Below are 15,650 nucleotides of genomic sequence, written 5' to 3'. Positions count from 1 at the left end.
CTGACCAAAGCATTGAGAGATTTCACACACTGCCATACGCTCCAAGTAATGGTAGTGGTCAAGTCTTTGCTCACAATTCGGATCTCTGAAATCCTAAAAAACATGACCTAGACTCTAAACAGGCTGACACAGGGAACACTGATGGACAAAATTACGTTCTCACCATCCGTCATACAAGTCGAAGAGTCATTACTGACATGGAGTCCTAATCAACCCTTCACTGAGACGACGGACAGGGTCACTTCAATCGCTTCATCGAAAGAGACAGAGAGAGACACGGAGAGAGAGAGAGAGAGACAGACAGGCAGACACAGAGAGAGAGAATGAGAGAGACAGACAGACAGAGAGAGAGAGAGAGAGAGAATGAGAGAGAGACAGACAGAGACAGACAGACAGAGAGACAGACAGACAGAGAGAGAGAGAGAGATACAGACAGAGACAGAGACAAAGAGACAGACAGACACAGACAAAGAGAGAGACAGAGATGAAGAAAAAACAGCTGGCACCACAATCACGAACCGAAATTAGACCGGACACAGAAGTAATTTCTAAAATCATCGCTTCAGACACAATCGTCGCCATGATCAGCTAATCAAAAGCAGTGTCTCGAATCTTGTGAGTTATTATGCCCCTCCCCACCCCCACCCCACCCCCATTCTTCCTCTCCCCCTCTCCCCCCTCCGTCCCACACCCACACACATACACCCACTTCCCCCAGTGATTGTCAACGATCAGCATAGTGATAAGAGCGATCCAGCTGATATACCTGTCGAAAAAGCAGCAAGCGGCTTTGAGCTGGTGTGTATATAAGCTCCGTGAAGCTGGGCTCTGTCATACATCACTGTGTGCTCTGTGCAGGCAAAGATTTCAGAGGAAAGACCTTTGGTGTCAGGTGAGTTATAATGCTTCAGAATGGTGTGCACGGGAAGGCGTTTTGTAAATTCGAATATTATTATTATTATTATTATTACTACTAAGTACCAATACTAAGTACCTATATTACGTGTATCCCCAAAGGTGATAAGCCAAGACAATATTTGAAAAATTGGAGACCCATCTCTCTTTTAAATGTAGTCTATAAAATTGGATCATCTTGTATTGCTAACCGTTTAAAACCAGTATTACCTAACATTATTAATGAAGATCGAACAGGGTTTATTAGAAATAGATACATTGGAGATAATTTGAGATTGATATATGATACCATAGCTTATTTAGATAAACATAATTTACCTGGTTTATTACTGAACATAGATTTCGAAAAGGCTTTTGACTCAATAAATTGGGAGTTCATGTTTAAAGTGTTAAAGGCATTTGGGTTCAAAGAAAATATGTGTAGATGGATTAGTGTATTTTTCATAAATATTAAGTCATGTGTGATTGTGAATGGTCAGGTCTCTGACTGATTTGAAGTTAAGAGAAGCTGCAGACAAGGAGACCCTATGTGTAACTATAAACTATTCAGAGAGATTAGCAGAAATAAGATATTTGTATAAGATATGGGCAAAGCGCCAGTTAACGCCTCTAGGCAGAGTAGCAATTCTGAAATCTGTTATTCTATCCAAATTGACTCATCTGTGGTTGCTTTTGCCAAACCCACCAGATACATTTTTTAATACATGTCCACATATTTGTTATAAGTTTGTTTGGAACAATAAACCAGATAAAATTAGCCGTAAAACTGCTCATAAAAGTGTTAAAAAAAAAATAAAAAAGAAAGAAAGAAAAAAAAGGTGGTATTGGTCTTCTTGATGTTAAATTGTTTGCCTTATCTTTAAAGCTTTCCTGGATTCGTAAAGCTGAAAAATCAAATCACAAGTGGAAGCACCTTCTGTTGTGTAACTTCCCCCAATGGCCAGCTATTGATAAATATGGTCCAGAGTTTATCTTAAATTTTGCCAAATGTAACCAGTTCTGGACAAATGTGTTTGAAAGTTATAAGGTTTTCTTTTATAACTCTTATAAATGTAAACCAAAAAACACAGCGGAACTGCTTGCTGAGCCATTGTGTTTAAATAATCGTGTTTTAATTGGTAAAATGTGTATTACATCCAGACTGCTCAGAAATCATGATGTGTATTTTCTAGCACAGTTTTTTTATGCTGATGGTAAAGTTCTTTCATATGTACGCTTCAAAGATAAAATATGATTTGCACATTGATTTCCTTACTTATGCTGGATATAAATCAACAATAAACGAATTAGTTAAAAAGGATAATATTCATGTGGATAGCAACAGACACACAAATACTTCGCTCTGCTTCAAACACTTGTTTTCTGTTTCTAAAGGCTCAAGACCATATTATGATGTGTTGATTGAAAATGATATGAAACCAAAATGTTGTGAGAAATGGGACTTAAAGCTTTTGATGCATCATAAATGGGAATCTTGTTTTATGCATGCACACAAGATAGTTGATGTGAAACTGAAATGGTTTTAGCTGAAAATAATACACCGATGTTTATGTACAAAAATTGTTTTAAAAGAAATTGGTGTTGCTGATAATAACAGCTGTAGTTTTTGTAGAGAACACAAAGACAGTATTAATCATGCTTTTTGGAAATGTAATTATGTGCAAATGTTTTGGAATGCTTTAACGGACTTGATAAAAGAGAGATGTGTAAACACGGGAAATTTAAAGTTAACAGAATCACTTGTGTTATTTGGACATGATGTGACAATAACAACTGATGCTGTTTTGTGTTTTATAATATTGTTTGCAAAGTATTACTTATATTTATGTAAAATTGAGGACAGCTTTCCACAAATACCAGTTGTTTTTTTAACAAATTAAAAACTCGATATAGAATTGAAGAATATAATGCAAATAATTATTAATTTGACCATGCCATTTTCTCTGCCAGATGGCTGCCTTACAAATTATCGATCACAAATTAATGATCAGTAACCTGTTCATGATTAACGAAAATTAACCACCCATATTAATTTTCTTTTTATTGATATTCGTAAGAAATGATTGTAGTGTTCACTTGCTGTGAACGTGCTCTAAGATATTTGACAGTTTGTATTCCTTGACAGCTTGTGCAAGCTCTTAAGAAATGAATGATAATACTCCATGATGATAACCAACCAATGTATAATCCAGCTGTTTGGCTGTTTCTGTCTATCAGAGTATTTATGTTGTTTTTTTATGGGGGGGGGGGGGGGGGGGGTTCTTTATAAATGTCCATTAAGATGTTGCTGTTGTAAAATGTCAACCTATCAAAATGGAATTTTTTAAAATGTTAAAAAAAAGTACCTTTTCCGAAAGAACATGCAACCCCTCCACCCCCTGTGGCAGCATGGAAGAAAAAAAAAAAAACAACCAACAACAACAAAACACAAATAAATACAGGAGAAAAAAAAAGTTCCCAACCTTGTAAAGCATTCACGTTCACTCTGACGGAACAGGATATTTTGCACACGACACTTGTCCGCTGAGATTGGCCAGTGACAGTGACGTGATCGAACCCTCGCTGATATCTATATCGAGAGAACATGCAACATAACAAATACAGCATGCACCCCCCCCCCCCCCCCCCCCCCCCCCCCCCCCCCCCCCCCCCCACACACACACACACACACATACTCCAGAAAACAAACAGGAAAAAAAGAAAAGCAAAAAGGTTCCGGGCTTGCAAAGTTTTCACGTTCACGCTGACGAAACACTTTTTTTTTTTTTTTTTTTTTTTTTTTTTGCACACGACACTTGTCCGCTGGGATTGGCCAGTGACAGTCACGTGGCCGAACCCTTGCCGACGCCCTCCTCAGAAAACCACAGCTATAAAACGTGGGCGCAGAAATAAGTGATAAGTAGACATCAGCTTCTCCTGACATTTGATTGGAAACGTCACCAGGTTTGTGTTCATTATATGCGTTGTTGTGTTGTATTGTGGCCATTATTATTAGTATTATTATTATTTATATTTATATTCTTAACGATGAACAGGCCTTCACAGGCCTCAAACGTCTGATTCCAGTTCAAGTGATGTTCTTGCCAGTATTATGCCCAAATCGTGATTTGGAGGGTCGATTATACACGCCATATGCCATTTTCCCATGTGCCTACATTGGAAAACAAGAGAGGCAAGGCCTTCAAGACTCACTTGTGATACACTTTTTAAAAAAATCTAATCGTTAAAATGTGTTGTGTATTTGTAATTATAAAGCTTCGGGTTAAAAGAAAAAGAAAAAGAAAAAAAAAGTGTACTAACCGGGCAGATTCAAACCCCGCGTGTTCGGGTGAGAAGAAACTGTCTTACCCATTGCACTATCGTGGCTCCTTAATTGACGTTCAAAAATATAACATTTAAACTTGCTTTTTTAAAGGGCGATAAATCGATTGCGGTATTCGCAGTGAGAACGCTGTTTAATTCATATTATTCTGGTGTATCTTGAGCATTCAAAAAATCTTTAAGGGCTATTAAAAATTCCTTTTTAAGTCCCCGGTAACATTTAGCCGTTTTATCTGGATCTAGATAGATGTACAAGTTCAGTTACACCCGGTCGACACGGTCGATTCAATTTCTCATTTATGTTCATTCTAGTTTTATAGTTTTAAAGTTGATATGAAAATTGAGTGTTTTGTTAAACTAATAACATGTAGAGGCAAGTACAAGTACTTCTAAACGTCGTAAGAAGTGAAAAGGACTTCATTTTCAGAAAAGTCAAGACTAGAAATTTTTACGTTTCATCAATTCAAGGGTATTAACTCTCATGGTTTATTATTTTTAACTGTGAATTCCGACTGATTCTGTAGATATTTTTATGGCAGTTTGGGGCATAATCCAGTAAGTGATGAGGCGTTCACAAATCTTTCTCTGAACAAATATTTAATGGTCTCCTTCTCCAACTTTCCATCACATGTTATCGTGTATTTTCGATTGAATATAGGATTGAACGGGCAGGTCAACAACTTGAAACAAAATGGCATCGTTCGCGTTCGCGAAGAATATGAGCACGCGTTTTGAATGTGTATAAATATGCGTACGCAGTTGATTTTTGCCCATGACTTTCAGGGCTCAGCCAATAGATCTGTAAAGTCCACTCGTCGTATTGATTTTAGTATTTTCCGAAAAAGACCACTTGGGTGAATGAACATAATAAAAGCCCTGTACACTGATAGTAAAACACACAAGCTTTTTTATGTATTGAGTATAATTTCAAAATGTAATGTTTAAGATGAGAAAGATCAGTTTAAAGCAAATTAAGCGCCCTAGCATTAATTACAGATTAATTTTCCTTTTTTACTATCTGCATCAAAGACATGCAGAATAAAAATAACTTCCATGCTTAGCAAAAGAAGTTCCTGTTTGAACAAAAAATGATAAAAATGACTGCTCTTGTTGTTGTGTCAGAATATCAGATCAAAGTGCCAAGTTTAGAGAACAAAAAAAATATATAAATATAACAGTAAATTCAGTTTGCATATAATTTGGCTTCTTTTTTATTTTGTTGTGCCCATCCCAGAGATGCAATATTGTTTTAAACAAAATGACTGGAAATAACTGAATTTTTCCTATTTTTATGCCAAATTTGGTGTCAACTGACAAAGTATTTGCAGAGAAAATGGCAATGTTAAAGTTTACCACACACACACACACACACACACACACACACACAGAGAGAGAGAGAGAGAGAGAGAGAGAGAGAGAGAGAGAGAGACAACCGAACACCGGGTTAAAACATAGACTCACTTTGTTTACACAAGTGAGTAAAAAAAAAAAACCACACACACATTTTGATTTATATTGGTCCCAGAATTTCAGATAATGAAATAGGACATGACCCTGTTTGTCTCTGATTTTATGATAATAATCACAATAAAATGCAGGTTTATCCAGCGCAGTACCCCCATCTCAAATGGGGCTCACCACACTTTACAAAGACTAAGTGACGCAAAAATATGTACACACACACACACACACACAACACACACACACACACACACACACACACACAAATCAAAATAGTTTCACATCAAATTTTCCAAAATATACATATTTCAGACAATCTCACATCACACTGGCTAAAATTTACAAACTTCAAACCAAGTGACATTAAAAAAAAAAATAATTTTTTTTTTTTTTTAAAAGAAGAAGAAAAGAAATGCAGATCAACACAGGCAATATCAAAGTGTCACATCATCACATAATAATCTGTGAGACTGTCATCAGCACTGGGCGGTGAGACAGAGTCATCACAGCTTGGCAAATTCCGGGTGGAGATGGTCCTGTTACATGTTCTCAGCACGATCATTCTTTCTTCTTTTTTTTTTTAACTCTCTCCATACGAACGGCGAAAGAGACGACGTTAACAGCGTTTCACCCCAATTACCATCATCAAAATATTGCAAGCGGAAGGCTATTATACTGAAGACGTGAATGTTGACAAAGATACCACAATTCTTACGACGGAAGCTAAAGGTTGGGTCATTGAGACACCCACTGGACATCCGAGGGGTCTGTGTAGAGGAGAAGAGAGGACTGGCTGTACTGAGTGAGTTAAAAACGTTTCTAGCTCACATGGGTTTTGTCAAGACACAACGTGAGCTTTAATGTTATTGTCTACACACAACGTGAGTTTTAATATTATGTCAACACACAACGCGAGTTTTAATGTTATGTCTACACTCAACGTGAGTTTTGATGTTATTTCTACACGCAACGTGAGTTTTAATGTTATGTCTACACTCAACGTGAGTTTTGATGTTATTTCTACACGCAACGTGAGTTTTAATGTTATGTCTACACACAACGTGAGTTTAATGTCATGTCAACACACAACGTGAGTTTTAATGTTATGTCTACACACAACGTGAGTTTTAATGTTATGTCTACACACAACGTGAGTTTTAATGTTATGTCTACACACAACGTGAGTTTTAATGTTATGTCATCACACAACGTGAGTTTTAATGTTGTCATCACACAACGTGAGTTTTAATGTTATGTCATCACACAACGTGAGTTTTAATGTTATGTCTACACACAACGTGAGTTTTAATGTTATGTCAACACACAACGTGAGTTTTAATGTTATGTCATCACACAACGTGAGTTTTAATGTTATGTCTGCAATCAACGTGAGTTTTAATGTTATGTCTACACACAACGTGAGTTTAATGTATTGTCAACACACAACGTGAGTTTTAATGTTATGTCTGCAATCAACGTGAGTTTTAATGTTATGTCTACACACAACGTGAGTTTAATGTTATGTCAACACACAACGTGAGTTTTAATGTTATGTCATCACACAACGTGAGTTTTAATGTTATGTCTACACACAACGTGAGTTTTAATGTTATGTCATCACACAACGTGACTTTTAATGTTATGTCTACATACAACGTGAGTTTTAATGTTATTACCCTGTGCTTTGTTGACCTAACCATCTGCTTGTACCCGTTGATTTCAGAAGCTCACTGCAGATCATGTTCAGAATAGCAGACAGCCGTTATAATTGCTATTATTATTTACTTCTTTTTTTAAAAAAAAATATCTAGTTTTGTTTATATCTTTAAAATTATATATATATAAAGAAAACATCACTCGCAAAATATATGCAGCTGGCATGAACTTTTTTATTTTTAATCTAATTTTGTTTTTTATGTATTCTTATTTCAGATAAACTATGTTTTATTTCATTTCATGTTATGTGTTGTTGTTGTTTTTGTTTTTGTTTTGTTGTTTTTTTACTATTTCATTTGTGAATATGCCGATGCAGATAAGACTGGATCACTGACACACTTAGATACTGATGAAAGATTTTAGATAAGCACCCTTTCTTGTCCCGCCCAAAAGTAAGTTTTTAGGGTAGTAGACTACACAGTCTATTATCAAACAACGCGTCACACTGTCGGTCAGCATTTCTGGGAGATGCGCTATGTACGACTTAAGGTGGCCTGCTTAGTGGATAAACTGTTGGCAAAAATAAATAAATAGATACATGAATAGATACATGAATAAATAAATAAAATGTCCAACCGAAAAAGTGATCCAGAACTTTTTTCTTACAACGCTTACGTCCCGCTTAACCAGCACCGTGTCTATGTGCATATTAAAAAGGCAGTTTGATGCCAATTATTAAACCTGAATACTGCAGACCTGCGAACCCGTCCAACGAAGTAAGAATGTTCAACATCCACGTATGTCCTTTCTGTTTAAGAAAAATCTGAAGAATCACCTCACTGAAAATAATTAACAGTAATACAAATTTTGACCTGTTAGTCTAATATTCCTATTAATTGTGAAATGTTTTGTATATGCTTGTGTTGGCAAGGATTTTGCACTAAATGGGGGAACATGTGCATGTGGATGGGGTGGGCATGGTGTAATTGTGTCCGAGAATTTGTGTTCAGTGGTGTGTGTGTGTGTGTGTGTGTGTGTGTGTGTGTGTGTGTGTGTGTGTGTGAAATGGAAATGCAATTGTGTATTTCTTTATCACAATATTCTTGTATGTATATGTCTCTCTCTCTCTCTCTCTCTCTCTCTCTCTCTCTCTCTCCCCTATTTTTTTTCTTTTTTTCCCTTCTCTTTAATTTTTATTATTGTTATTATTATTATTATTATTATTATTTTCATTGATGGCTTGATGTAAAAAAGCAATTGTTGCCTATTCAATTTACCATCATGAAATAAAATCTTGACTTGTCTCTAACGAACAGGATTGAGTCAGTTGTTGGTAGCTGCACTTTAAAAAGAACAGTTTTGCGTTTCAAAGATGGCGGAGTTTACGTCCCTACAGTGGGACAATGCTCTTACTTCTATCGCTATTAATTCATCGCTGTTAATTCAACAGCTATGCTCTTACATTCATCGCTGTTAATTCAACAGCTATGCTCTTATATTCATCGCTATTAATTCAACAGCTATGCTCTTACATTCATCGCTATTAATTCAACAGCTATGCTCTTTCATTCATCGCTATTAATTCATCGCTGTTAATTCAACTGCTATGCTCTTTCATTCATCGCTATTAATTCAACAGCTATGCTCTTATATTCATCGCTATTAATTCAACAGCTATGCTCTTACATTCATCGCTATTAATTCAACAGCTATGCTCTTACATTCATCGCTATTAATTCAACAGCTATGCTCTTACATTCATCGCTATTAATTCAACAGCTATGCTCTTACATTCATCGCTATTAATTCAACAGTTATGCTCTTACATTCATCGCTGTTAATTCAACTGCTATGCTCTTACTTCTATCGCTGTTAATTCAACTGCTATGCTCTTACATTCATCGCTATTAATTCAACAGCTATGCTCTTACATTCATCGCTGTTAATTCAACTGCTATGCTCTTACATTCATCGCTATTAATTCAACTGCTATGCTCTTACATTCATCGCTATTAATTCAACTGCTATGCTCTTACTTCTATCGCTATTAATTCAACAGCTATGCTCTTACTTCTATCGCCATTAATTCAACAGCTATGCTCTTACATTCATCGCTATTAATTCAGCAGCTATGCTCTTACATTCATCGCTATTAATTCAACAGCTATGCTCTTTTATTCATCGCTGTTAATTCAACAGCTATGCTCTTACATTCATCGCTATTAATTCAACAGCTATGCTCTTACATTCATCGCTATTAATTCAACAGCTATGCTCTTACATTCATCGCTATTAATTCAACAGCTATGCTCTTACATTCATCGCTATTAACTCAACAGTTATGCTCTTACATTCATCGCTATTAATTGAACAGCTGTGTCCTTACTTCCATCGCTATTAATTAAACAGCTATGCTCTTACATTCATCGCTATTAATTCAACAGCTATGCCCTTACTTTCATCGCCATTAATTCAACAGCTATGCTTTCACTTTCATCGCTAATAGTTCAACAGCTGACGCAAATACTAACAGGAGAATTTGGTCCGATTCGCAGACCAATTCTAAGTTTAGCTCTCAGACTGTTATCAAACTCATTACGGACCAAGTATTGTTCTAATGTCAAGTGCATATGCTTGAGTAACCTGACAATTAAGCATATAATTTTTTACTGTAGCTTGATGAAGCCGTATGCACACGAAAGTGTGTCTTCACAAGTGACTGAGAACGTTGATGTTTTTGACTTTTTGCATTCATTATCAGTTGTTTCGCTTGTCAGTTTAACGACTTCTCTTTTACGAAGTCTTTTAAGTAATTTCCTGTAATAGCATTTAGATTTTTTTTTCAAATTTCACCCTAATTTCACCCTCAGTTTCCCCCAACTCTCCATTCATTCACATCTCCCACCACCTCTAACCGATAATACTCAAATGTATTCACGAATTATTTAACAAAATTTCTTCAATCACCGATATGTGTGACGGGACATTAAACAAAATTCTTCCTCCTCGCTAACAGGAGAAAATGTTCAGAACGTGTTTGACACGACATGGAACTTGGAAAGACTGAGTTTGAACCGCCGTTGAAGGAAAGGGGGCTGGGGAAGGGGGGGGGGAGAGAGAATTTATGTTTCATACTACGTCGTCTCAGTTTCAGATACGCTGTCAGTTTCTCAAAGAGGCGCCACTGCGTTCGGACAAATCCATATACGCCACACACCATCTGCTCGGCAGATACCTAATCAGCAGCATAACCTAACGCACTATTCAGGCCTTGAGTGTATGCAGTTATATTCTTGGACCTATCAGTGTGGATTTCTTCTTGATAATTTCGTCAGAGGATGTTGTTGTCTCGTTCGTCATTTATCAGTCCTCCAGTCCTCCGTAGAGTTTCCGGGCCGCTGGGATTGGGTCGGGCCAGGTTTTCTCTCGGAGCGCTTGGTGGAGCGGGCAGGACTGCAGCAGATGTTCTGTTGTCTGGCTGCCTGTTCTGCAGGGGCACTGCTCTGTGTCGCCGACACGGAGTTTCGTGTATAGGTGGTGTTTCAGGCGGTTGTGGCCTGTCCTGAGCCTGAAAATGGCTACCTGCTCTCGACGAGTCAGCAGGTAGTACGGGTCTGCTCTGTTGTAGCGTGGATGCTGCTGCTTCCACTTGTTCTGCAGCTTGGCCTTAATGATGGTCCTGGATTCAGAGTATGATAGTCAGTCGTGTCCGACTATGACCATCAGAACAGCAGAGGAGGCAGTTAACTGCTGTTCCGACTATTTGGGCTAGAATTTGATTATAGTGGAGAGTGTCTTGCCCAAGTACATCCCCACTCTCTCGGCCAAGAGGGTTTTAGGACAGTCGGCGTTGGGATGGTTCCCAAAGGCCAACTAGCCCACAAGGCTGCAGCACTAAGAGCCAGTGCAATTTTGCCTCCTAGTTTGAGAGCCATAGTCCTTCACAAAAGACTAAGCTGTAAATGGTTTCCCATTGACTGGAGAAACCATTGATAATACAGCTCTCATTTTGCTGTTGGCCCAAATGTAAACTTTTTTTTTTTTTAATAAACATTTTTATTCAAGTTTAACATTTAATGAATGCATATATACATACAGGCGGACATACAAAAATTGTATTTGTAATTATCAATAATATTATTTGTTATTATACATTATTTAAACTATAAAGCAGGAAAACAACACGACATTGTTTTTATACAGAAAAAACAAAAACAACAAAAACAACAAAAAAAACACAAATAAAGTCATATGCACTGCATAAAAATGTAAAAAAAAAAAAAAAAAAAAAAAGAAAGGAAAATAATTTTTAAAAAAAGAACAACGTTACATTCGTGTAAACTTATGTCAATCTGTGATATAAGCCGAGTGTTGGGCCTGAGAATTCAGAGTAGCGTCAGGGGAAAACACTTCAGCTGCCATGGGTTCTTTTACACTCCACCAGACGCATCCTGCAGACAGGACCTCAGGCAAACGTGGGATAAAGGGCGAGACCGAAGATTCGAACTCAGACTTACAAAGACCCTCAGGACCTCTACTGGCAAATAAGCGTCTTAACCATTCTACCACTTTTTGACTCACTTGTGTAAACAAAGTGAGTCTATGTTTTAACCCGGTGTTCGGTTGTCTGTGTGTGTGTGTGTGTGTGTGTGTGTGTCCGTGGTAAACTTTAACATTGACATTTTCTCTGTAAATACTTTGTCAGTTGACACCAAATTAGGCATAAAAATAGGAAAAATTCAGTTCTTTCCAGTCATCTTGTTTAAAACAATATTGCACCTCTGGGATGGGCACAAATTTTTTTTTTTTTTAAATGAAGCCTAATTATATGCAAACTGCATTTACTGTTATATTTTTTGTATTCTCTAAACTTGGCACTTTGATCTGATATTCTGACGCAACAACAAGAGCAGTCATTATTATCATTTTCTGTTCAAACAGAAACTTCTTTTGCTCAGCATGGAAGTTTTATTTATTTTGCAAACGTTTTGGTGCAGATAGTAAAGAAGGGAAATTACTCTGTAATTAATGCTAGGGGACTTAATTCGCTTTAAACTGATCTTTCTCATCTTAAACATTACATTTTGAAATTATGCTCAATACATAAAAAGCTTGGATTTTTTTTAAAGTGTACCACAAGTGAGTCTTGAAGGCCTTGCCTCTCTTGTTTTAAGTGCATCACAAGTGAGTCTTGAAGGCCTTGCCTCTCTTGTTTTCATTTGGCTTGCACACAGCTTCCATTTCAGACAGCGAGGGAAAATGTTATTTGGATCGATAGGCCTTAAGTAGTACTGGCACGTGCTGAGAAATACATGAACGTGTGTGTGTGTGGCCTACGTGCTTGCGTGCATGTTTATACAACACCAGGTTTCTGATGACGCAACATTCGACAATATTACGTTTACCAGACCCTGTATCTGACCTGAAGAACAAACAGCGAAACGAAACGAAACAAAAAAACAGATAAGAAATATCCCCAATAAAGCGAAGCTCTGCTTTTGTCAGTTTGTTTCACAAAAGGTTTTTTTTGGTTTTGTTTTTTGTTTTGTTTTGTTTTGTTTTTTTTTCCCTTCTCTTCTCTCTTTATTATTTATCTTGCAGTTTGAATGTGTGCCAGCAACGTGCATGTTACAAAAGTCTCCGACCGCGATGTACGTGCTGAGAAACTTGTCATTTGTCTTTTGATGTATTGCCATCAGGATCGAACTCGCTTCGGATCAGAAACGTCGCACATGCACCAACATCTGTACCCGCGCACGCTCTCCAGTGTGTGCATAAACATGCACTAACATTTGTGAAAAGTAAAAAAAATGTAGGCCTACATGCTTACATGTACTACCACACACTGACTCTCTCTCTCCCACTCTGTTACTCTCTTACAAACGCGCGCGCGCACACACACACACACACACACACACACACACGCTCTCTCTCTCTCTCTCTCTCTCTCTCACAGACACTCGTTCCCGCCCACACACACACACACACACACACACACAATCTCTCTCTCTCTCTTTGTCTCTCGTTCCCTCTAACAATCACACACACACACCAGGGAACAGTTATTGTTACTGTTGTTGCTGTTGTCATTGTTACAGTTACTTCAGGTGTAGAGCCAATCCCCGGAAAGAAAACATGCAAGGACTGGTGGTGCTTGTTACGCTGGCTGTGATTGGTCTGTCCGTCACTGATGCCTTCCCAAAGAAGAGAGGTCTCAGTTTGTGTGTGTGTGTGTGTGTGTGTTGGGGGAGGGCGGATGTGTGTGGGCTATTCTGGGGAGGGGCTATCTCTCTGTCTCTGTCTCTCTTTCGCTCGCTCTCTCCCCCCCCCCCCCCCCCCCCTTGTTAAAACATGTGTCAGTGTTTTTGATGCTTCGTATACTGTCTTACTTTATTCGTTTATCCATTAGTTTCATTCTATTCGTTGGTATCATTCATTTTATCAACGGGTCTCATGTTATCCATCAGTTTCATTTTAGTCGTTGGTTTCATTTATTTCATCTATTGGTCTCATGCTATTTTTCTCTTTTTTTTTCTTTCTTTTTTTGCTGCCCCGTCATCTGCACCGTTTCAGTGGCACTGCTCCCACGCCGCTCATTCCGAGCCCCCCAAACACAGCCACACCCGGGTTCGTCTGTCTCACTCCCAGCCTCGGCAGTGCACAGGGAACTATTGATGTTAGGTCGCCAGGAGGCCACACACCAGAGGAGACCCTGCACTGCTGCTGAGTCACTTCGGTGGTGTTCAGTGGTGCCTGTTCTGATTTAACGTACTTAGGACACCACCTACTAAGCCCCCTACTAACGACAATAATGGCTCAGTCACAGAGCCAGACTGAGTGAGCGTCTCTCCCAGAGTGGAGACCGCCACCACGTCCCTCAAACAACAGCCCCACATGAATCTGCCGACACTGAAGATATTGACAGGACTCACCCCAAGCACGGAAGTGGAGGGGTATTGAAACTGAGGTCACTATGACAGCAGGGCATGAAAGGCCACAGACTCTGGGACATTTTTGTTTATATTGGTAATGATGATGAAGGAGGAGGAGGACGATGTTGCTATGGAGTTCCATTTTGGTTTGGGACTTCGTGACAAGGCTGTACTCTACGCTTCCTGTCATAATGATAACCCGGCGTCAACCAGGCCCGAGAGATACAGACACTTGCAGTGTTGGTCAGGTAATTACAGCAACACACCCAAAGACGCATCCGTAAAGTGGATGATACTCGACTGTGTGGTCCCAGCCTCACCATTTAAGCCCACAGCACATTCAACTCTGGGTAGGAGCCGGCCGCGGGCCGAAAAACCAACCTCCGCTGGGATTCGAACCCGCGTCCTCCCAGCCGTCAGTCCGCGACGCTAACCATTTTGCCACGGAGGCTGGTTGGTCTCATGTTATCGACTGGTATCATGCCATTCGCTGAAATTCTTTTTATTCAGTGGTTTCATTGTATCCGTCGCTTTCATTTTATCCACTGCTTTCATTTTGTCCGATAGTTTCATTGCTCGAATTTCATCAGTTGGTCTCGTTTAACTCACTCAGTACGGCCAGTCCTCTCTTCTCCTCTACACAGACCCCTCGGATGTCCAGTGGGTGTCTGAATGACCCAACCTTTAGCTTCCGTCGTCAGAATTGTGGTATTCTTTGTCAACATTCACCTCTTCAGTATAAGAGCCTTCCGCTTGCAATATTTTGATGATGGTAATTGGGGTGAAACGCTGTTAACGTCGTCTCTTTCGCCGTTCGTATGGAAAGAGTTAATCCATTGGTGTCATTGTAACAATTTCATTAGTTGGTCACATCTTATGCTTTGGTTTCATTGGTTTAATTTCATCGATTGGTCTCATTTTATCCATTGGTTTAATTTCATTCGTTGGTTTCTTTTTATTCATTGGTTCATTTTATCGATTGGTTTCATTTTATCCAATGGTTTCATTGGTTTCAATTCACCAATTGTTCTTATTGTATCCATTGGTCTCATTTTATTTGTCGTTTTCTTTTTATTCATTGGTTCATTTTTATCATTCATTGCGTTTCATTTTGTTATTGACTGGTTTCACTTTATGCATTTATTCCACTCATGCATCAGTTTCATTTTATGTATTCGTTTCAGTTGATTCACTGGTTTCAGTTTTTTATTCATTGGATTCATTTGATTCACGGGTTCCATCGGATTCATTGGATTCATTTAGTCATTGGATCCATTTTGATTCATTAGTGTTGAGATATATTCATTTAATGTTATTCATTCGTTTTATCTTTTTTCTTTTTTTCTTTTTTTTTTAATTCTCAAG

The 15,650-nt window shown here is 38.4% G+C and overlaps 1 protein-coding gene across 2 annotated transcripts in view; it reads left to right on the top strand.

The window, feature by feature from the left end:
- The first annotated feature begins 742 nt into the window (after nucleotides 1-742).
- The window catches only part of LOC143277492 (uncharacterized), a 37,156-nt gene continuing 22,248 nt past the window's right edge, over nucleotides 743-15,650 (top strand). Inside the window, exons 1-3 of one of the 2 annotated variants that reach the window (XM_076582347.1) lie at nucleotides 789-892; nucleotides 3,732-3,858; nucleotides 13,452-13,564. In XM_076582347.1, coding sequence (XP_076438462.1) covers nucleotides 13,489-13,564 — 76 coding nt within the window. In that variant the 5' untranslated portion in view covers nucleotides 789-892; nucleotides 3,732-3,858; nucleotides 13,452-13,488. Of the gene's footprint in view, nucleotides 893-3,731; nucleotides 3,859-13,451; nucleotides 13,565-15,650 lie in introns of both variants that reach the window. The other variant, XM_076582348.1, reaches the window with a different exon arrangement.

Source organism: Babylonia areolata, chromosome 34 (assembly GCF_041734735.1).
Source record: "Babylonia areolata isolate BAREFJ2019XMU chromosome 34, ASM4173473v1, whole genome shotgun sequence".
NCBI lineage: Eukaryota > Metazoa > Mollusca > Gastropoda > Neogastropoda > Buccinidae > Babylonia > Babylonia areolata.
Note: the sequence above shows the minus strand (reverse complement) of the source record. Positions and strands in the feature narration are given on the sequence as shown.